The sequence below is a fragment of the Cetorhinus maximus genome, chromosome 23, assembly GCF_964194155.1.
Source record: "Cetorhinus maximus chromosome 23, sCetMax3.hap1.1, whole genome shotgun sequence".
NCBI classification, from domain to species: domain Eukaryota; kingdom Metazoa; phylum Chordata; class Chondrichthyes; order Lamniformes; family Cetorhinidae; genus Cetorhinus; species Cetorhinus maximus.
The window spans coordinates 20427496-20449617 of record NC_135901.1 but is presented as its reverse complement, the minus strand read 5'-3'; the positions used below and the strand labels follow the sequence as shown (position 1 = coordinate 20449617).

At 43.9% G+C, this 22122-nt stretch overlaps 4 protein-coding genes and 1 pseudogene across 4 annotated transcripts in view; 4 read left to right on the top strand and 1 right to left on the bottom strand.

Annotated features, from left to right (window-relative positions):
• Positions 1-22122, top strand: part of LOC144697337 (uncharacterized) — a 290314-nt gene that overhangs the window by 9272 nt on the left and 258920 nt on the right. The window lies entirely within an intron of this gene.
• LOC144697059 (uncharacterized) overlaps positions 1-22122 on the top strand; it is a 395607-nt gene that overhangs the window by 201583 nt on the left and 171902 nt on the right. The window lies entirely within an intron of this gene.
• Positions 1-22122, top strand: part of LOC144697310 (uncharacterized) — a 273200-nt gene that overhangs the window by 203042 nt on the left and 48036 nt on the right. The window lies entirely within an intron of this gene.
• The window catches only part of LOC144698416 (uncharacterized), a 236909-nt gene that overhangs the window by 201615 nt on the left and 13172 nt on the right, over positions 1-22122 (top strand). Inside the window, 2 exon segments of the mRNA XM_078570358.1 lie at positions 18561-19068; positions 19071-19222. Coding sequence (XP_078426484.1) covers positions 18627-19068; positions 19071-19222 — 594 coding nt within the window. The 5' untranslated portion in view covers positions 18561-18626.
• LOC144698417 (uncharacterized) lies at positions 1996-16491 on the bottom strand (annotated as a pseudogene).

The following is a 22122-nucleotide window of genomic DNA, read 5'->3' as shown; positions in this document are numbered from 1 at the left end:
GACAGAGACACAAAGAGAACCAGGGAGAAAGATAGAAGGACAGAGAGAAAGAAACAAACAGAAAGAGAGGTTAACTCTGCATCTTCTATCTGCAATAAATAGGAGAGATTCAGGGGGTTTGTGCAGTCTGAATCATTTACCCCATTATCACTTTGAGAAATATGAACTGATCAGAGAGAGACAGCATGGATTTGTAAAAGGCTAATTCATGTCTAACTAACTGTACTGTATTTTTGAGGAGGTCACTATTGTAGTAGGTAATGGAATGTCAATGGATGTTACTTATATTGACTTCCAGAAGGCATTTGATAAAGTTCCACACAAGAGACTTTATCAAAATAAAAGTGCCTGGAATTAGAGATAATCTATCACTTAGATAGAGAATTGGTTTGGAGATACTGGACAACAGCCTCCTCTTCCTAGACACATGATCCCGACTGTGAGGTGCTGGATAGTCCAGAGAGATCCCTGGGTGGACACAGTGCGTGTAGTCATTTTAATAATAATCTCACCTTCAAGAAACAGCTCCTAGGAGTGAAATATGGAATCGGTGCCTAAATCCTGAAAGAAAAGGAGCTGGAATTCTACCTGAGGACTTTCAGAGTTTTGATGGAGTTTGTGGCTGAAATTGGTGCCATATCTGCTGGGTGGACTTCTGAAAAATGCAGATCTCCCTTTGTTGCATTTGCTATTTAATATGTAATTTTTAGTTAATAGCGACTGCAATGTGCCTGTTAATTCATGTTTAATTTATGTTGATTTTGGTTTGATTGTTAAAGTGAAAGGTATCAAAAGTGAAATCTTGTCCAATGGTTTTCTTGTTGGGGTCGTTTGGTAAATTTAGTTCTTTTGGTTTGTTGATCTCCACAGGGATCGTGACATGGTGGATACATTGGATCTAATCTTCCAGAATTCCTTGGATTTTAGAACAGTTCCCAAGGAATGGAAGGTAGCAAACATAACCTCGCTATTCAAAAAGGAGGAAGAGAGAAAATGGGGAACTACAGACCAATTAGTCTAACGTCAGTAATTGGCAAAATGCTAGAGCCTATTATTAGATGTGGTAACAGGACACTTAGAAAATCATTAACTGATTAAATAGTCAGTACAGATTTATGAAAGGGAAATCATGTTTGTTTAGAGCTTTTTGTGGGTCTAATGGACGAGGTGGATATCGAGGAAATCACTGCATGTCGTGTATTTGGATTTTCAAAAAGCATTTGATAAGGTGCCAGACAAGAGATCATCACACAAAATCAAGTCTCAGATGATTGGGGGAAATATTCTAGCACGGATTGAGAGTTAACTAATGGGCAGAAAACAAAGAATAGGAATAAACGGGACATTTTCAGATTGACAGGCTGTAACTTGTGGGTACCACAAGGATCAGTAGTTAAGCCTCAGCTACTCACAATCGATATCAATGATTTAGATGAGGAGACTGAGTATAATGTATCCAGATTGCTGTCGAAAAAGCTAATTGGAAAAGTCAACAGTGACAAGGATGCAAAGAGTCTGCAGAGGGATAGAGAGGTTGGGAAAGTGGGTAAGGACATGGTAGATGGAATACAACGTGGTGAAGCGTAATGTTATCAATTTTGATAGAGAAATTATAAAAGCAGGATATTTTTTTGAATGGTGAGAGACTGGGAAATATTTGCATTGAGAGAGACCTGGCTGTCCTTGTACATGAATCACAGAACGTTAACACACAGGTACAGAAAGCAAATAGCAAATGGTCTGTTAGATTTTATTGCAAAGGGATTGGAGCATGAGAGTAAATAAATCTTACTACAATTATACAGAGTATTGGTGAAGCCTCATCTGGAGTACTGTGTGCGGGTTTAGTCTCCTTACCTACTTGTCCTAGAGGGAGTGAAACAAATGTTCACCAGACTGGTTCCTGGGATGAGGAGATTGTCCCATGGGGAGAGATCAAGCAGACTTGGCCTATATTTAATGGAGTTTAGAAGAATGAGCGGTGATCTAATTGAAATTTAAAATTCTTAAGGGGCCTGCTAGGGTAGATGTGTAGAAAATGTTTCCCCTGGCTGGGGAATCTAGAAGGCGAGGGGGTGGGTAGGGTGGGTGGGGGGCACAGTCTCAGAATAAGGGTTGATCATTTAAAATTGAGAAGAGGAGGAATCTCCTCACTCAGAGGGTTGTGAATCTTTGCAATTTTCCACCCCAGGGTGCGGTGGTTCTCAGTTATATTTAAGACACAGGTCGATAGAGTTTTGGATATGAAGAGAATTAAGGGATATTGGGGGAGTGGAGCTGAGGTAGAAGATCAGTCATGATCATATTGAAAGCAGAGCAGGCTCAAAGGGCCGAATGGCCTCTTCCTACTCCTATTTCTTATGTTCATTAAACCTCAGTCTGGTTCCCCTCAAGCTGCTGAGTGAATGAATTAAATCTTTCTTCACAAATCACCCGGATACCAGACTACAAGTCAGGTCATAAACATTGTTTATTGTTTACAAATCACAGTGAAATGTGGGCATATGGACCCTTTCTAGACGTGTCTAAATGTAATCAGAGTTACCCAGCAGTTCAACACTAATGGGGAGAGCTATTTCACAAAACAAGAAACAAAGATTCAACAGGATATTCAGTGATTCACTGATAATCAGCACGAGTGGATGCTGAGTATTAATTACAGCAGGGAGCAGGTTCTGAGGTTATAAATTGGTGAGTTTTCTTTCAGAGTAATTCCTTAAATATCTAACAAGCTAACAGCTTTGAACAGCCCGTCTCTCAAATGACACAAGCCTACTTGTGATTCTCAGTTTACTGAATCTCATCCTCGAGTTACAGAAAAGACTTTCTCATGTCAACATAGAGCTGCAGGATTGGACAGTGATCTCTTTGTTGTTCATCTTTAGTTCAATACAGTTTATGAAAGGATTTAAATTTTAAAAGAGGCTTGAAGACATAATAGTCTATTCACGCATGGATGAGAGATGGTATGGGGTACAGGCTAAGTCTAACGGGAAGGGTAAATGACCTCAGGAATAAATCCCAGCTACCAGAATAAACGCAGTACAGTCATGGACTTGATTAACAGCAGCAATAACAGCAGAATCTAACCCCTGCAGTCATTAATGAACTTGCCGATGTCTCATAAGGTTGGATAAACAAGTGAATCCCTTCTCACACACAGAGCAGATGAACAGCCTCTCCCCAGTGTGAGTGCGCTGGTGTACAGTGAGGTCACCTGATTGCTTGAACCCAGTTCCACAGTGAGACCATCTGAACGGTCTCTTGTCAGTGTGAACACGTTGATGGTACCGCAGTTCCTCAGGAGTTTTAAAGCACTTCCTACAGTTTGGACATTTAAAAGGTCTCTCTTCAGTGTGAATTCGCTGGTACCTTAGCTGATGGGATAACTGAGTGAATTCCTTCCCACATTCAGAGCAGGTGAAAGGCTTCTCCCTAGTGTGAATGCGCTGGTGTCGAATAAGATCAGCTGATCACCTGAACGCAGTCCCACATTGAGAACATCTGAACGGTCTCTCATCAGTGTGAACGTGTTGATGGCACCGCTGTTCCTCTGACCTTTTATAGCACTTCTCACATTCTGCACATTTGAAAGGTCTCTCGTCAGTATGAACTCGCTGGTGCATCAACAACTCAGATGATACCCTGAACTTCTTCCCACACTGTGAGCAGCTGAATGGCTTGCCCCCAGTGTGAATGCACTGGTGCATCCTCAGTACATTTAGGCTTTTAAAGCTCTTTCCACAGTCAGCGCATTTAAAAGGTCTCTCTTCAGTGTGAATTTGCTGGTACCTTAGCTGATGGGATAACTGAGTGAATTCCTTCCCACATTCAGAGCAGGTGAAAGGCTTCTCCCTAGTGTGAATGCGCTGGTGTCGAATAAGATCAGCTGATCACCTGAACGCAGTCCCACATTGAGAACATCTGAACGGTCTCTCATCAGCGTGAACGTGTTGATGGCGCCGCAGTTCCTCTGACTTTTTATAGCACTTCTCACATTCTGCACATTTGAAAGGTCTCTCGTCAGTATGAACTCGCTGGTGCATCAACAACTCAGATGATACCCTGAACTTCTTCCCACACTGTGAGCAGCTGAATGGCTTGCCCCCAGTGTGAATGCACTGGTGCATCCTCAGTACATTTAGGCTTTTAAAGCTCTTTCCACAGTCAGCGCATTTAAAAGATCTCTCGTCAGTGTGAACCGGCTGGTGTTTCTGCAGGGAAGAGAAATTAGTGAATCCCTTCCCACACAGCGAGCAGGTGAAAGGTCTCTCCCCAATGTGACTGCACCGATGAATTTCCAGCTCAGATGGGTAATTGAATCTCTTCCCACAGTCCTCACATTTACACTGTTTTGCCCCAGTCTGAAAGGTGCTTTTTGCTTCCATGTTCGAAGGCCGATGATCTTCAGGTCCTGATGAATTGAGTGACTCTGATGTGATGTTTGGTTTCAGTTTCCCACCTGCAAATCCTCCCCTTCTGTGAAATTGATTTAAAACAGAGAAAAGGGAGTGATAGAGAACCCACAAAAACACAAAGGCAGGTTGTGAAATTGAGCTGAATGAATCTGGTAATTTGGGGGGCAGGCACTAGGAAAAAGTGACCTTGAAAACGGCTGGATTGTCATAAAAACCTAACTGGGAGGAGAGAGAAAATAATACAGACAGAAACAAACAGGGAGCTGGTGGGAGAGTCAGCGGGTGAAGGAAATGATTTTTCTATTTCTACAATTCAATCAGCTGTTCCTCCCGTACTTTCTGTTTCGATTGCAAAGGCGCGGAGCTGGAGGACTGATGGGGTCATCTGGTCCTCCCACCAATCAGAGTGCATGTTGAAGCTGGACTTGCAGTAGAGTGGGCGCCGATCAGCAGGAAGCTCATTGGCTGATTAAAACAAAAAACTACTGCGGACGCTGGAAATCCAAAACAAAAACAGAATTACCTAGAAAAACTCAGCAGGTCTGGCAGCATCGGCGGAGAAGAAAAGAGTTGACGTTTCGAGTCCTCATGACCCTTCAATAGAACTGAGTAAGATTAGGAGAGAGGTGAAATATAAGCTGGTTTAAGGTGGGGGGGTGGGGGAGAAGAGAAGTTGGTGGGGTGGGGGGTGGGTGGTTGTAGGGACAAGCAAGCAGTGATAGGAGCAGATAATCAAAAGATGTCACAGACAAAGGAACAAAGAGATGTTAAACGTGGTGATATTATCTAAGAGAATGTGCTAATTAAGAATAGATGGCAGGACACTCAAGGTACAGCTGTAGTGGGGTGGGGTGGAAAGACTGACAGAGCATTACAGGTATAGATTTAAAAATAATGGAAATAGGTGGGAAAAGAAAAATCTATATAAATTATTGGAAAAAACAAAAGGGAGGGGGAAGAAACGGAAAGGGGGTGGGGATGGAGGAGGGAGTTTAAGATCTAAAGTTGTTGATCTTGAACTCCCTCCTCCATCCACACCCCCTTTCCATTCCTTCCCCCTCCCTTTTGTTTTTTCCAATAATTTATATAGATTTTTCTTTTCCCACATATTTCCATTATTTTTAAATCTATACCTGTAATGCCCTGTCAGTCTTTCCACCCCACCCTCACTAGAGCTGTACCTTGCGTGTCCTGCCATCCATTTTTAATTAGCACATTCTCTTAGATAATATCACCACCTTTAACACCTCTTTGTTCCTTTGCCTGTGACATCTTTTGGTTATCTGCTCCTATCAATGCTTGCTTGTCCCTACAACCACCCCCTCCCCCCCCCCCCAACTTCTCTCCCCCCACCCCACCTTAAACCAGCTTATATTTCACCCCTCTCCTAATTTTACTCAGTTCTGTTGAAGGGTCACGAGGACTAGAAACGTCAACTCTTTTCTTCATTGGCTGATTGATTGGATTGCCCCCTACAACAATGGCGGCTACGCATGCGCCCTGTTCCGCATTGCCCCCTATAAAAATGGTGACAGTTAATCCAGGACTTATTCCTGAAGAAAGACAAACACGGGATCAGGAGCTTCTTATTGGGGGTTTGGGGCTTACACCGGGTTTTGTGAAGCTCTCCTATCAAAACCACCAGCCGGCTCCATCCCTCACGGTCACCCGACAGTTTCTGTCCCACTGCGAATTTTCACACGACCTCCTGAAACCAGCTACGTATCCGCACTGCGCATGCTCTACCTCACAATGCCAAATGTGCGGAGGGGGGGTAGTGATTGACGGAAGCAGCGGACCAATAGAAAGGGAGAGAGTGGTTGGTCTTCCAACCAATAGGAGTGAATAAGGGGCGGGACTGAGCCCGGATCTCGCTCATTGGCTGAAACTCTGCACTTTTGGATTTGTCTCAAGCTCCAGGAGAAAACTGGACCTTTCTGTTTGTGGCTTTAAACAGATGAAACCCTGTGGGTGTGGAGCAAACATTTCAACATAATTGTGACATGTAGGAAAAGATGAACCAATGCACAATTCAAGGGCTGACGTCAAGGAATAACTGGGTAGACAGAGAATGTTCACTGTTTTATATTCGAGTCTGGGGGATAATGTTCACTGTTTTATATTCGGTTCTGGGGGATAATGTTCACTGTTTTATATTCGAGTCTGGGGGATAACGTTCACTGTTTTATATTCGGGTCTGGGGGATAATTTTCACTGTTTTATATTCGGGTCAGGGCGATAATGCTCTGTTTTATATTCGGGTCTCGGGAATAATGTTGACTGTTTTATATTCGGATCTGGGGGATAATGTTCACAGTTTTATATTCGGGCCTGTGGGATAACGTTCACTGTTTTATGTTTGGGTCTGAGGGATAATATTCACTGTTTTATATTCGGGTCTCGGGAATAATGTTAACTGTTTTATATTCAGGTCTGGGGGATAACGTTCACTGTTTTGTATTCGGGTCTGGGGGATAATGTTCACTGTTTTATATTCAGGTCTGGGGGATAATGTTCACTGTTTTATATTCGGGTCTGGGGGATAATGTTCACTGTTTTATATTCGGGTCTCGGGAATAATGTTAACTGTTTTATATTCAGGTCTGGGGAATAATATTCACTGTTTTATACTTGGGTCTGGGGGAGAATGTTCACTGTTTTATATTCGGGTCTGGGGGATAATGTTCACTGTTTTATATTCGGGTCTCGGGAATAATGTTAACTGTTTTATATTCAGGTCTGGGGGATAACGTTCACTGTTTTCTGTTCGGGTCTGAGGGATAATATTCACTGTTTTATATTCGGGTCTGGGGGATAATGTTCACAGTTTTATATTCAGGTCTGGGGGATAATGTTCACTGTTTTATATTCGGGTCTGGGGGATAATATTCACTGTTTTATATTCAGGTCTGGGGGATAATGTTCACTGTTTTATATTCAGGTCTGGGGGATAATGTTCACTGTTTTATATTCGGGTCTGGGGGATAATGTTCACTGTTTTATATTCGGGTCTGGGGGATAATATTCACTGTTTTATATTCAGGTCTCGGGAATAATGTTAACTGTTTTATATTCAGGTCTGGGGGATAACGTTCACTGTTTTATATTCGGGTCTGGGGGATAATGTTCACTGTTTTATATTCAGGTCTGGGGGATAATGTTCACTGTTTTATATTCGGGTCTGGGGGATAATGTTCACTGTTTTATATTCGGGTCTCGGGAATAATGTTAACTGTTTTATATTCAGGTCTGGGGGATAACGTTCACTGTTTTCTGTTCGGGTCTGAGGGATAATATTCACTGTTTTATATTCGGGTCTGGGGGATAATGTTCACAGTTTTATATTCAGGTCTGGGGGATAATGTTCACTGTTTTATATTCGGGTCTGGGGGATAATATTCACTATTTTATATTCAGGTCTGGGGGATAATGTTCACTGTTTTATATTCAGGTCTGGGGGATAATGTTCACTGTTTTATATTCGGGTCTGGGGGATAATGTTCACTGTTTTATATTCGGGTCTGGGGGATAATATTCACTGTTTTATATTCAGGTCTGGGGGATAATGTTCACTGTTTTATATTCGGGTCTGGGGGATAATGTTCACTGTTTTATATTCGGGTCTCGGGAATAATGTTAACTGTTTTATATTCAGGTCTGGGGGATAACGTTCACTGTTTTCTGTTCGGGTCTGAGGGATAATATTCACTGTTTTATATTCGGGTCTGGGGGATAATGTTCACAGTTTTATATTCAGGTCTGGGGGATAATGTTCACTGTTTTATATTCGGGTCTGGGGGATAATATTCACTGTTTTATATTCAGGTCTGGGGGATAATGTTCACTGTTTTATATTCAGGTCTGGGGGATAATGTTCACTGTTTTATATTCGGGTCTGGGGGATAATGTTCACTGTTTTATATTCAGGTCTGGGGGATAATGTTCACTGTTTTATATTCGGGCCTGTGTATTAACGTGCATTGTTTTCTGTTCGGGTCTGAGGGATAATATTCGCTGTTTTCTGTTCTGGTCTGAGGGATAATATTCACTGTTTTACATTCGGGTCTCGAGAATAATGTTCACTGTTTTATATTCAGGTCTGGGGAATAATATTCACTGTTTTATACTTGGGTCTGGGGGAGAATGTTCACTGTTTTATATTCGGGTCTGGGGGATAATGTTCACTGTTTTATATTCGGGTCTCGGGAATAATGTTAACTGTTTTATATTCAGGTCTGGGGGATAACGTTCACTGTTTTCTGTTCGGGTCTGAGGGATAATATTCACTGTTTTATATTCGGGTCTGGGGGATAATGTTCACTGTTTTATATTCGGACCTGTGGGATAACGTTCACTGTTTTCTGTTCGGGTCTGAGGGATAATATTCATTGTTTTCTGTTCTGGTCTGAGGGATAATATTCACTTTTTTACATTCGGGTCTCGGGAATAATGTTCACTGTTTTATATTCAGGTCTGGGGAATAATATGCACTGTTTTATCCTGTCTTCCATTCTTAATTAGCACTTTTCTTAGACAAATATCACCACCTTCAACACCTCTTTGACCCTTTTGTCTGTGACATCTTTTGATTATCTGCTCATCTCCACAATCACCAACCCTCAATGTCTCTCTCCGCCCCCCCCGCCCCCACCCACCTTAAACCAGTTTATATTTCTCCCTTCTTCTAACTATGCTTCAGTTCTGCCGAAGGGCCATGAAGGCTCGAAACGTTAACTGATTTCTTCTCCGCCGATGCTGCCAGACCTGCTGAGTTTTTCCAGGTAATTCTGTTTTTGTTCAATGTTTTATACTTGGGTCTGGGGGATAATGTTCACTGTTTTATATCCGGTTCTGGGGGATAATGTTCTAGTGAACCACATTTGGAGTACTGGCTGCAGTATAGGTACCATAATTGAGGAAAGATGTAAATGCGTTGGAAGCAGTTCAGAGAAGGTTTACTAGATTAATACCTGGAATGGGTGGGTTATTTTATGAGGAAAGGTTGGACAGGCTTGGCTTGTATCTGCTGGAATTTGTAAGAATAAGAGGCGACTTGATTGATACATATAAGATCCTCAAGGGCCTTGACAGGGTGGATGTGGAGACGATGTTTCCTCTTGTGGGAAAATCTAGAACTAGGGTATCACTATTTAAAAATAAGGTGTCCCCCATTTGAAACAGAAATGAGGTGAAATTTCTTCACTCCAAGGGCCGTGAGTCTTTGGAGCTCTCTTCCTTAAAAGGCGATGGAAGCAGGGTTTTTGAATATTTTTAAGGCAGAAGTGGATAGATTCTTGAGAAGCAAGGGGGTGATAGGTTATTGGTGGTAGGTGGGACGCAGATTTCTGGTTACTATCAGACCAGCCATGACCTTATTAAATGGCGCAGCAGGCTTAAAGGGCTGAATGGCCTACTCCTGCTCCTTGCTCATATGTTCATCTGTTCACTGTTTTATATTCGGGTCTGGGGAATAATGTTCACTGTTTTATATTTGGGTCTGGGGGATAATGTTTACTGTTTTATATTGGGATCTGGGGGATAATGTTCAGTTTTATATTCGGGTCTGGGGGATAACGTTCACTGTTTTATATTCGGGTCTGGGGGATAATGTTCACTGTTTTATATTCGGGTCTGGGGGATAATGTTCACTGTTTTATATTCGGGTCTGGGGGATAATGTTCACTGTTTTATATTCTGGGGGAATAATCTGCCTGGTTTGAATTTAAACAAAAGTTTGGCAGTTAACTGTTCCCTTGTGCATTCTCCATGGGAACGCCTCTTCCGATCAGAGTCCACTTGCCAAACAATTAGCACCATTTTCTCATACAGTACAAATTGTGTTCCTTTTACGATTGGTTTTCTTGTGAAATGTCCTGATGTGTCCAAGGCGTAAAGCTTTGACAGCATGTCTCTTTTTTCAGCAATATTCTCTGTCTCTTCATCTCAGTCATGAACATTGATTGTAAATAGCTGAGGCCTCAGCTCTGATCCTTGTGAATGGTATAAGTCTTATCTTTCTGTTCCACTGTTCACAACCTCAAAATGTTTTACAGGCAATGAAGTACTTCCGAAGTGTCGACACTGTTGTAATGTAGGAAACGTGGCTCGCAAATTGCACACAGCAAGATCCCACAAACAGCAATCTGATAATGAACAGATAATCTGTTTTTGTGATGTTGATTGAGGATGGAAGAGGATGTGTAAAGAGCTGGTTTTTGCCTGGAGATGTGAACCAAGGAAACGGTATCTGTGTGTGATAGTGACACAGCCTTGTACTCAACTCAGAACAATACACAGATATCTTGTGGTTATGCTTTGAGCAGGGCCAGATCACGAATGTTGTGAACAAGTTAAATATATATATCGCCAGTGTAGCTGCTGCTTGTTAGATAAGGCTGGGCAGAAGAGGGCTCTGGACCCACTGTGTTATCTTCCCAATATTTAATTGGAGGAAATTTCTACTCATCCAGTACTATATGTCAGATCAGCAGTCTGATAAATGGCCAACAGTGGCGGAGTTAAGAGAGGGGATGGTGAGGTAGAGCTGGTGCCAGATTTGGAAACTAACGTAGCATTTTCAGATTATGTTACCTGGTGGTAGCGTGTGGAGGAGAAATAGGAGGGACCAAGGATAGATCTTAGGAGATACCAAAGGTAACGGCCTGGGAAAGGGAAGAGAAGCTTTTGCAAATGGTTCTCTGGCTACAATTAGAAAAGAATGGAACCCAGTGAGTACAATCTCACCCAGCTGGATGACAGTGGAGAGATGATGGAGGAGGATGGTGTGATCAACTGTGTCAGAGGCTGCAGACAGGGCGAGAAGGACGAGGAGGGAAAGTTTACAGCGACAGAGGATGTCATTTGTGACTTTGATAAGAGTTGTTTGTGTACCATAGCCGGGGCTGAAACCTGATTGGAGGAATTCAAACATGGAGTTCTGGGAAAGATGAGCAAGAGTTTGGGAGATAACAAAACGTTCATGGACTTTGGAAAGGAAAGGGAGATGGGATGGTAGTTTGCAAGGACATGGGGTGAAAGGTTTGTCTCTTGAGTGGGGAGGGCGATGACAACAGATTTGAAGGAGAGAGGGAACAATTAACAATATCAGTGAACGTGGAGAGGTTGTGCAGTCAGTAGTTTAGTGGCAATAGGGTTGAGGGAGCAGGAGGCGTGTCTCATGGATGGGATGAGATCTGAGAGGGCATAAGGGGAGGTAGGAGAGAAACTAAAGAAAGATATGAGTTCAGGACTCGGGCAAAGGGGAACTTTAGAGGATTTGGCCCAGTGAGTTAGGGGAAGGGAGGGAAGGAGCAAAGACGACTGATTAGATTGCATCAACCTTAATGACAAAGAAGATCATGAACTCCTCCACCATGAGCACTTCTTGGAGGTGAGGATGGAAGAGACAGAGCAGAGGGAGAGCATTTCAAAAGGAACTAAATGGTGTTAGACACATTAAAAATACTTGAAATATTGTGTATTTAAAACATAGCTGATTTATTTAACTTAGGGCTGGAGTTTATTAACATCAGCAGAAATAGACAATGAACATAGGTCAGTCCTAAAATATGATTAACAGCAAAATCCAATTACTGCAGTTTTTTTTTAATTTATTCATTCATGGGATGTGAGATTTGCTGGCTAGAACAGAATTTATTGCCCATCCCTAATTGCCCCTGGAGAAGATAGTACTGAGCCGCCTTCTTGAACCGCTGCAGTCCGTGGGAACGTCCACAGTGCTGTTAGGGAGAGGGTTCCAGGATTTTGACACAGTGACAGTGAGGGAACGGCAATATAGTTCCAAGTCAGGATGGTGTGTAGCTTGGAGGGGAACCTCAAGATGGTGGCATTCTCATGCATCTTTGTGAACTTGCTGGTGTCTCAGGAGGGTGGATGAATGAGCAAATCCTTTCTGACACACGGTGCAGGTGAATGGCCTCTCCCCAGTGTGAACTCGCTGGTGCTCCAGCTGATTGGATAATGTAGTGAATCCCTTTCCACACAAGGAGCAGGTGAACGGCTTCTCACCAGTATGAATCCGCTGGTGTGTCAGTAGGTTGGCTAACTGAGTGAATCCCTTCCCACACTCTGAGCAGGTGAACGGCCTCTCTCCAGTGTGAATTCGCTGGTGTACAGTGAGGTCAGATAATTGCCTGAACCCAGTATGGCACCGGGAGCACCTGAATGGCCTCTCATCAGTGTGAATACGTTGATGGCGCATCAGTTCACCAGAACTTTTATAGCACTTCCCGCAGTCTGGGCATTTAAAAGGTCTCTCATCAGTGTGAACTCGCTGGTGAGCCAACAGGTTGCATGACAGAGTGAATCCCTTCCCACACTTGGAGCAGGTGAACGGCTTCTCCCCGGTGTGACTGCGCCGATGAGATTCCAGCTGAACTGGAAAATTGAATCCTTTCCCACAGTCCCCACATTTACAGGGTTTCTCCTCAGTGTGACTGCGCTTGTGTCTCGACAGGTCAGATGATCGGTTGAAGCCTCGTCCACACACACAAGTGTACGGTTTCTCCCAACTGCGAACGGTGTTTTTTTCTTCCATGTTCAAAATCTGACAATATTCAGGTTATGATAAATTGAGCAACTCTGTTAGATCCTGAAGTGATGTCAGGTATGAATTTCCCGACTGCCTTCCTTCCCTTCTAATACCCTGTGAAACTGATTTAAAACAGAAAAATAGAAGTTTGTGAGAAGCCACAAAAACACAAAGACAGGTTGTGAAATTGAGCTGAATGAATCTGGTAATTTGTGGGGCCGGCACTAGGAAAAAGTGACCATGAAAACTGCTGGATTGTCATAAAAACCCAACAGGTTCACTAATGCATTCGGTCTGAAACTGGGCTCTGGCTTCTAAGGCAGAAGCGACAGAAAGTGAGATGTGGAAGCATTAGGGTCGAGGGAGAGGGATTTTATATTTCCACAACTTGATCTAAATTTTGACAGAACCTTCCAAACCCTCAAACTGTACTACGTGGAAGGACCAGAGAAGTAGGTGTATGTGAACACCATCAACTGCATAAAAGCAAAATACTGCACACGCTGGAAATCTGAAATAAAAACAGAAAATACGGGGAAAACTCAGCAGGTCTGGCAGTATCTGTGGAGAGAGAAACAGAGTTAAAGTTGAGTCCAATATGACTCTTCTCCAGAGCTAGAAGAGTCATATGAATTTGAAACATTAACTCTGTTTCTCATTCCACAGATATTGCCAGAACTGCTGAGTTTTTCCAGCATTCTCTGTCTTTACCATCAAATGCATGTTCCTCTCCAAGTTGAAACTGTCCCAACTTGTCTGTCACCCAGTCCTGGATGAAGAGAAATTTCCTCCAGTTGAACATTTGGAAGACCAAAACCATTCCCGTCAGTCCCCACTACAAACTCTATTCCATAGTCACTGACTCCCTGACATACCCTGAGGCTGGACAAGACTGGTGACCATCTTGGTGTCATATTTCACCCCAACTCTGACCACAAAGGCAGGCTGTGAAATTGAACTAAAGGAATCTGGTAAAAAAGTGATCATGAAAATTGCTGGATTGTCAAAAAACCCAACTGGTTCATTAATGTCCTTCAGAGAAACGATCCTGCAATCCGGTCTGGACCTGGACTCTGGCTTCTAAGGGAGAACAGACGGAGTGTGAGAGGTGGGAGAATCAGGGGGTGAAGGAGAGGGATTTTATACATCTACCGCTTGACAGAACATTCCAAACCCTTAACCTCTACCATCTCAAAGGACCAGAGAAGTAGGTGTATGCGAACACCATTGCCTGTAAGTTTCCCTCCAAGCTGCAAACTCTCCTAACTTGTCCGACACCCAGCATTGGATGAACAGAAATTTCTTCCAATTAAATATTAGAAAGACTGACACCATTCTCTTCAGTCTCCACTACAAACTCTGTTCTGTAGCCACTGACTCCATCCCTCTCCCTGGCAACTATCTGAGGGTGGACAAGTCTGGTCACAATCTTGGTGTCATATTTCAGCCCCAGCTGATGATCTGACCACAGAAGACCTCCAATTTCCACCTCAGTAACCTCACCTGCTTTGCCCCAGTCTCAGCTCATCTGCTTCTGAAACTCTCATCTATTCCTTTGTCATCTCCCACCTTGACTATTCTAATACACAGATGCTGCCAGAATTGCTGAATATTTCCAGCAATTTCTGTTTTCATTTCTAGTCTAACGCACCCCTGGGCAGCCCCCCATATCCAACCTCCTGTAAATTGAGATAATCCAGATTCTGCTGCCCCTGGCCTTCCTCATACCAAGTCTTGTTCACCCATCACCCTTGTGCTCGCTGACCTACACAGCCTCCAGGTTCATCAGCACCTCAATTTTAAAGTTCTCACCCTTGTCTTCAAATTCCTCGACACCTCACCCCTCCCTATTTCTGTCATCTCCTCCAGCCCCACAACTTTCTGAGATCTCCGCGCTCATCTAATTCCGGCCTCTTGAGCATCCCCATTTTGAATTACTTCAGCGTTACTGGGCATGCCAAGCCATGAGCTCTGGAATTCCCTTCAGAAATCTCTCCACCTCTTTGCCTTTCTTTCCTGTTTTAAGACACTCCTTCAAACCTACTTCTTTGACCAAACTCCTGATTATCTGCCCCAATATCTCCTTATCTGCCTCAGTGTCAGATGTTACTTGCAAAACTCCCATAAAACAACATACATCAAAGGTGTTATATAAATGTTAGTTAATGTTACAGACTTGGACACACATCACCGTTATAAATGTAAGTCAATGTTACAGATTTGGACACACATCACCGTTATAAATGTAAGTCAATGTTACAGACTTGGACACACATCACTGTTCTAAATGTAATTCAATGTTATAGACTTGGACACACATCACTGTTATAAATGTAAGTCAATTTTACAGATTTGGACACACATCACTGTTCTAAATATAATTCAATGTTATAGACTTGGACACACATCACTGTTATAAATATAAGTCAATGTTACAGACTTGGACACACAGCACCGTTATAAATGTAATTCAATGTTACAGACTTAGACACACATCACTGTTGCTTCATCACTGGATGAAGGTCCTCTCAGTCACAGAATCACAGAACCACACAGTGCAAAAGAGACCCTTCGGCCCATTGAGTCTGCACTGACATGTGAGAAACACCTGACCTACCTACCTAATCCCATTTACCAGCACTTGGCCCATAGCCTTGAATGTTATGACGTGCCAAGTGCTCATCCAGGTACTTTTTAAAGGATGTGAGGCAACTCGCCTCCACCACCCTCCCAGGCAGCACATTCCAGACCGTCACCGTCCTCTGGGTAAAATGGTTTTTCCTCACATCCCCCCAAACCTCCTGCCCCTCACTTTGAACTTGTGTCCCCTCGTGACTGACCCTTCAACCAAGGGGAACAGCTGCTCCCTATCCACCCTGTCCATGCCCCTCATAATCTTGTACAGCTCGATCAGGTCGCCCCTCAGTCTTCTCTGCTCCAACGAAAACAACCCAAGTCTATCCAACCTGCTTCATCCCATCCTTACCTAACAGTTTTGTGGAAGCCCCTTCACCACACGGGCTGCAGCGGTTCAAGAACAAAACCCACCATCACTTTCTCAACAGGCAACAGGGGATTGGCAATATGGCCTTGCTACCGACTCCTATAAGCCCATCATAAATTAAAAGTATCTGCTTGTGTGAAATGGATTAACAGAACCTACATGAATCCTTGTTCCCCCCGCTCGCTCTCAACGAGACTGCGCTCAGCCTGGAGCCGCAGCGCGCATGCTCCGCGCAGACAGGCGGCTTCCGGGGGCGGGGCCTTCACGCGCCTGCGCGTTACTGCCCTTCTGATCGAGCTAGGGCGTATTCACCCGCGCGGAGAATTCTGGGTAGTCTCAAACATCATTATTCAGAATCTGTCCATTGGGTGAGACGTCTGTTCCAGTACTTTTGATGCAGTCCGGCGTTTAAACCGGGCGGCCCGATACCCTTGATGTTTCTGCCAGTGACAGGTCCGGGTGAACGGCCGCCATCTGTATAGGGTCAATGTGCAGCCTGGCGCATGCGCAGCCGCCATCTTTATAGCGGCAGGGCGCAGGCGCGGCCATCCAAGGACCGGATGAATGAAGAAAATATGTGAATTTCTATCCTGGAATCACAGTGAAATTGTCCTGGAAACTCCTTTTACAGGAGTTAGATCAGGAGGATTCCCAAGCGAGAACCTCAAACCAAATATCATGTCATGATCTGACAGTTACTCGATTCATCAGGACCTGAATATCATCGGCCTCTGAAGGTGGATTGTCTGTGGGCAAAGATTTCAGATATCAGAGACTGGGAAGCTTTTAATGATCTTTTCAGGTTAAATTTGAGACCAATTACATCGATCTCATTGGGTATGTTGAAGAATTTGTTCTATGCAGGCAAATTAACTCGTGTGCTTAAATAAACATACTTGGCAGCTAAAAGAGCAAATCGTTGAGCTGTGTTATTCGTGAGAGTTACTATCCCAGTTTTGGGTAACGTTTTTATTGTCCATGTTGCAGTTCATTATGATGGCCAATAAGTAGCCATCCAGCCTGATCCCAATTTCAAGATCTTGGTCTGCAGCCTCGTAGGTTAGGTCACTTCAAACGTATATCTGAGTGCCTTTTAAATGTTATGAGGGGCTCTGTGTCTACCATCCTTTCAAGCAGTCGGTTATAGCTTCTCACCACCCTCTGGGTGAAAGAAAAATCCCTTGTATCCACTCTAAACCTCCTACTTCTTTCCCTACATTATGGACCCCTCAAACAAAGGGAATACTGCCTTCCTATCCAATCTATCTAGACCCCTCATAATTTTACACGTTTCATTTAGGTCTCCCCTCAGCCTCCTCTGTTCCAAAGAAAACAATTCCAGCCTATCCATCCTTTCCTTATAACTAAAATTCTCCATACTTGGCACATCTTATATCCCCCTCTGTAACTCTCTCCAGTGTGATCACATCCTTCCTGTACTGTACACAGTACTCTAGCTCTGGCATAACTAGTGTTTTATACAGTTCGAGCAGAACCTCCCTGTTCTTATATTCCATGCCTCATTAGGGGTAATTATCTTGTAGGCCTTCTTAATCACCTTATCCACCTGTCCTGCTACCTTCAGGGATCTGTGGACATGAACTGCAAGATCTTTCTGTTGCTCTACAAGTCTCGGTATCTTGCTATTTATCATGTGATCCTATGCCTTCTTTTCCCGACAACTTTCTTCCTCACCGTCAAGCACACAACTATTTTTTGTATCATCATCAAACTTCTTATTCATATGCCTACAGTTAAGTGTGAATCCAGTAAATAAACCAGGTATGAAGTAAGCAATACTGAGCCCGATAAAACCCCACTGCAAACAGCATTCCAGTCACAAAAAAACACCCATCGACCGCCATTCATCACTTCCAGCTATTGAGCCAAATTTGGATTCAACTTGTAACTTGCTCCGGGGTCCCATCAGCTTCTATTTTTCTGCCCAGTAGGCCATGTAGGGCCTTATCAATGTGGAGAGAATGTTTCCATTTGTGGGAGAATCCAAAACTAGGAGTCAGAAATACAAGATAGTTACTGATAAATCCAATAGGGAAATATGAAGAAATGTGTTTACTCAGAGAATGGTTAGAAAGTGAAACTCACTACCACACGAAGTGGTTGTGGCAAAAAGCTGAGATACTTTCAGAAGGAAACTAGATGAGTGCATGAGAGAAAAAGGAATAGAAAGATGAACTGAAGAACTGAGCTGAGGTAGATGGAATAGAGGGAGAAGAGTGTGGAGTATAAACATCAGCACACACTAGTTGGCCTCTTTCTATTCTGTATTTTCTGTGAACTTCAATGTAAACTCTTTTTTCAAGGTATTAGGAGTCAAAGGGAAAGTAAAACCAATTATCGAGATCTGTCAGAGTCACTCGATTCATCAGAACCTAAATATCACCGGGCCTTGAATGTAGAAGGAGAAATGTTTGTCTGTTCTGTCTGAGGGAAAAAAAATTTCAAACATCAGTGTGACTGGAAAAGACACACACACGCCCGAGTGAGGGTGTTCCAGTAAATGGATTGTGGAAAGAGCTTTGACTAGTTACACAGCCTGAGAAAGCATCACACCATTTACAGCAAGGAGATCCTGTATACGTGTTGTGTGTGTGGACGAGGCTTCAACTGGTTATCAAACCTGGAGAGACACATGGACACCCACATCCTAGAGAAACCATGGAAATGTGGGGACTGTGGGAAGGGTTTTCGTTGCCCGTCTGAGCTGGAAACCCATCAGCACGTTCACACCGGGGAGAAGCCGTTCACCTGCTCTGAGTGTGGGAAGGGGTTCATTAAATCATTCAACCTGCAGACACACCAGCGAGTTCACAGCGGGGAGAGGCCATTCGCCTGCCCTGAGTGTGGAAAGGGATTCACTCGTTCGACCCACCTGCGGACACACCAGCGAGTTCACACTGGGGAGAGGCCGTTCACCTGCTCCGATTGTGGGAAGCGATTCATTAAGTCATCAAACCTGCTGACTCAGCAGAGAGTTCACACTGGCGAGAGGCCATTCGTCTGCTCTGAGTGTGGGAAGGGATTCAGTGATTCATCCAGCCTGCTGACAAACCAGTGGGTTCACACTGGAGAGAGGCATTCACCTGCTCTGAATGTGGGAAGGGATTCTCTCGGTCAACCTACCTGCTGACATACCAGAGAGTTCACACTGGGGAGAGGCCGTTCATCTGCTCTGTGTGCAGGAAGGGATTCACTATGTTATCCATCATGCTGATACACCAGCGAGTTCACAAGTGATCACAGGGGTTGGATTCTGCTGTTGTTGCTGCTTTTAATCACATCCGGGACTGAATCGTGTTCCTTCTGACACTTGGTGAAGTGGGAGGGTCGGTAAGTTTCTTTCTCCTGGACTGGCCAGTCTCACAACTATGCTTCCAGTGGGCTGATGCTCTTTGAGCCTGGGAGTGCACATTTCCACTGAAATGGTCTGGAAAAGCTGGTGAAATATCCTGGATAGTAAACAGTGCTTTTCCTACCACTTTCCTAGGTAGATCTGAAATAAATATATTTGTCTGTGTTCCATTGAGTCTACAGCACAGGGCCAGGCCAGTCGACTTCCATCGGGTTACACTTCAGTCTTCTCTTTTCTCAGGAAAAGCATTCCCAGCCATTCCTGAGGGTGAAATGCTGTCAGTTCAGGTACTATTCTTGTGAATCTTTGTTGCCCCTTCTCCAGTGCCTCTATTTCCTTTTTCTAAATGCAGATCGCAAATGTTGGCAGTACTCCCAGTGTAGTCTAACCATGGTTCTAAACAACGAAAGAGCAGGACTTAGCGGTCGAATTGTCTAGGGAAGAGTGTGTAGATAGCCTGGATCATGTTGAGATCAAAAAAGAGGTGTTAGGCGTCTTGAAGAATATTAAGGTGGATAAGTCCCCAGGGCCAGATGAGATCTACCCCAGAGTACTGAGGGAGGCAAGGGAGGAGATTGCTGGGGCCTTGACAGAAATCTTTGTATCCTCACTGGCTACGGGTGAGGTCCCAGAGGACTGGAGAATGGCCAATGTTGTTCCATTGTTTAAGGAGGGTAGCAGGGATAATCCAGGAAATTACAGGCCAGTGAGCCTTACGTCAGTGGTAGGGAAATTATTGGAGAAGATTCTTCGTGACAGGATTTACTACCATTTGGAAGCAAATGGGCGTATTAGTGAGAGGTAGCATGGTTTTGTGAAGGGGAGGTCGTGTCTCACTAACTTGATCGAGTTTTTCGAGGAAGTGACAAAGATGATTGACGATGGAAGGGCAGTGGATGTTATCTACATGGATTTCAGTAAGGCCTTTGACAAGGTCCCTCGTGGCAGACTGGTACAGAAGGTAAAGTCGCATGGGATCAGAGGTGAGCTGGCAAGATGGATACAGAATTGGCTTGGTCATAGAAGACAGAGGGTAGCAGTGGAAGGGTGCTGTTCTGAATGGAGAGCTGTGACTAGTGGAGTTCCGCAGGGATCAGTGCTGGGACCTTTGCTGTTTGTTGTATACATAAATGATTTGGAGGAAAATGTAACTGGGCTAATTAGTAAGTTTGCAGACGACGCTAAGGTTGGAGGAGTTGCAGATAGTGAAGAGGATTGTCAAAGTCTCCAATGGGATATAGATCGGTTGGAGACTTGGGCGGAGAAATGGCAGATGGAGTTTAATCCGGATAAAAGCAAAATAATGCATTTTGGAAGGTCTAATACAGATAGGAATTATACAGTAAATGGCAGAACCCTTAAGTGCATCGACGGGCAGAGGGATCTGGGTGTACAGGTCCACAGGTCATTGAAAGTGGCAACACAGGTGGATAAGGTAGTCAGGAAGGCATAAGGCATGCTTGCCTTCATCGGCAGGGGTATTGAGTATAAAAGCTGGGAAGTCATGCTGCAGCTGTATAGAACCTGGATTAGGCCACACTTGGAATATTGCGTGCAATTCTGGTCGCCACATTACCAGAAGGATATGGAGGCGTTGGAGAGGGTGCAGAGGAGGTTTACCAGGATGCTGCCTGGTCTGGAGGTTATTAGCTATGAGGAGAGGTTGGAGAAACTCAGATTGTTCTCACTAGAGCGACAGAGATTGAGGGGCGACTTGATAGAAGCTTACAAAATTATGAGTGGCATGGACAGAGTAGATAGTCAGAAGCTTTTTCCCAGGGTGGAAGAGTCAATTACTAGGGGACATAGATTGAAGGTGAGAGGAGAAAACTTTAGAGATGTGCGGGGTAAGTTTTTTATACAAAGGGTAGTGAGTGTCTGGAATTCGCTGCCAGCTGAGGTGGTGGAAGCAGGTACGATAGTGGTGTTTAAGAGGCAGCTTGACAAATACATGAATAGGATGGGAATAGAGGGATACGGACCCCGGAAGTGCAAAATGTTTTAGTTGATGGTCAATATGATCGGCGCAGTCTTGGAGGGCCGAAGGGCCTGTTCCTGTGCTGTACTTTTCTTTGTTCTTTGAATGAGGGGCTTCAGTTAGTTGGAGAGACTGGAGCAGCTTAAATTTCTCTCGTTAGATTGTAGAGTCACTCTGGCAGAGAAGGAGGCCATTCAGCCTGTCGAGTCCATGCTGACTCTCTGCAGAGCAATCCAATCAGTCCCATTGCCCCAATCTATCCCTGTCACCCTGAAAGTTTATATCCCTCAAGTGTCCATCCAATTTCCCTTTGAAATCGTTCATCATCTCCATTTTCACCACCCTCATAGGCAGAGAGTTCCAGGTCATTCTCACTCTCTGTGTAAAAATATTCTTTCTCCCATCCCCCTACATCTCCTCCCCAAAAGCTTAAGTCTGTGCTCTCTCATCCTTGTACCATCAGCTCATGGGAACAGCTTTTCTTTGTCCACCTCACGTAAACCTGTCATAATCCTGAACGACTTTACCAAATCTCCCGCATTCTCCTTTACTCCAAGGAGAGCAACCCCAGTTTATCATCTAACAGAAATAACCAAGATAGTTAATACCTGAGATCAAATGGGAATGTTTAATTTCTGTTTTGAAGATATTATGAAAATGTTGTACTGGACACTAAAGGAATTGGAATAACTTACCTTGGGTGTAGTTCAATGGAATATATCAAACTGGTATCCACGTACATTCTAGTGAAAGTCAAGAAAGTGTCAATGAGATGAATAAATTGGTAGCTTTCTCTTG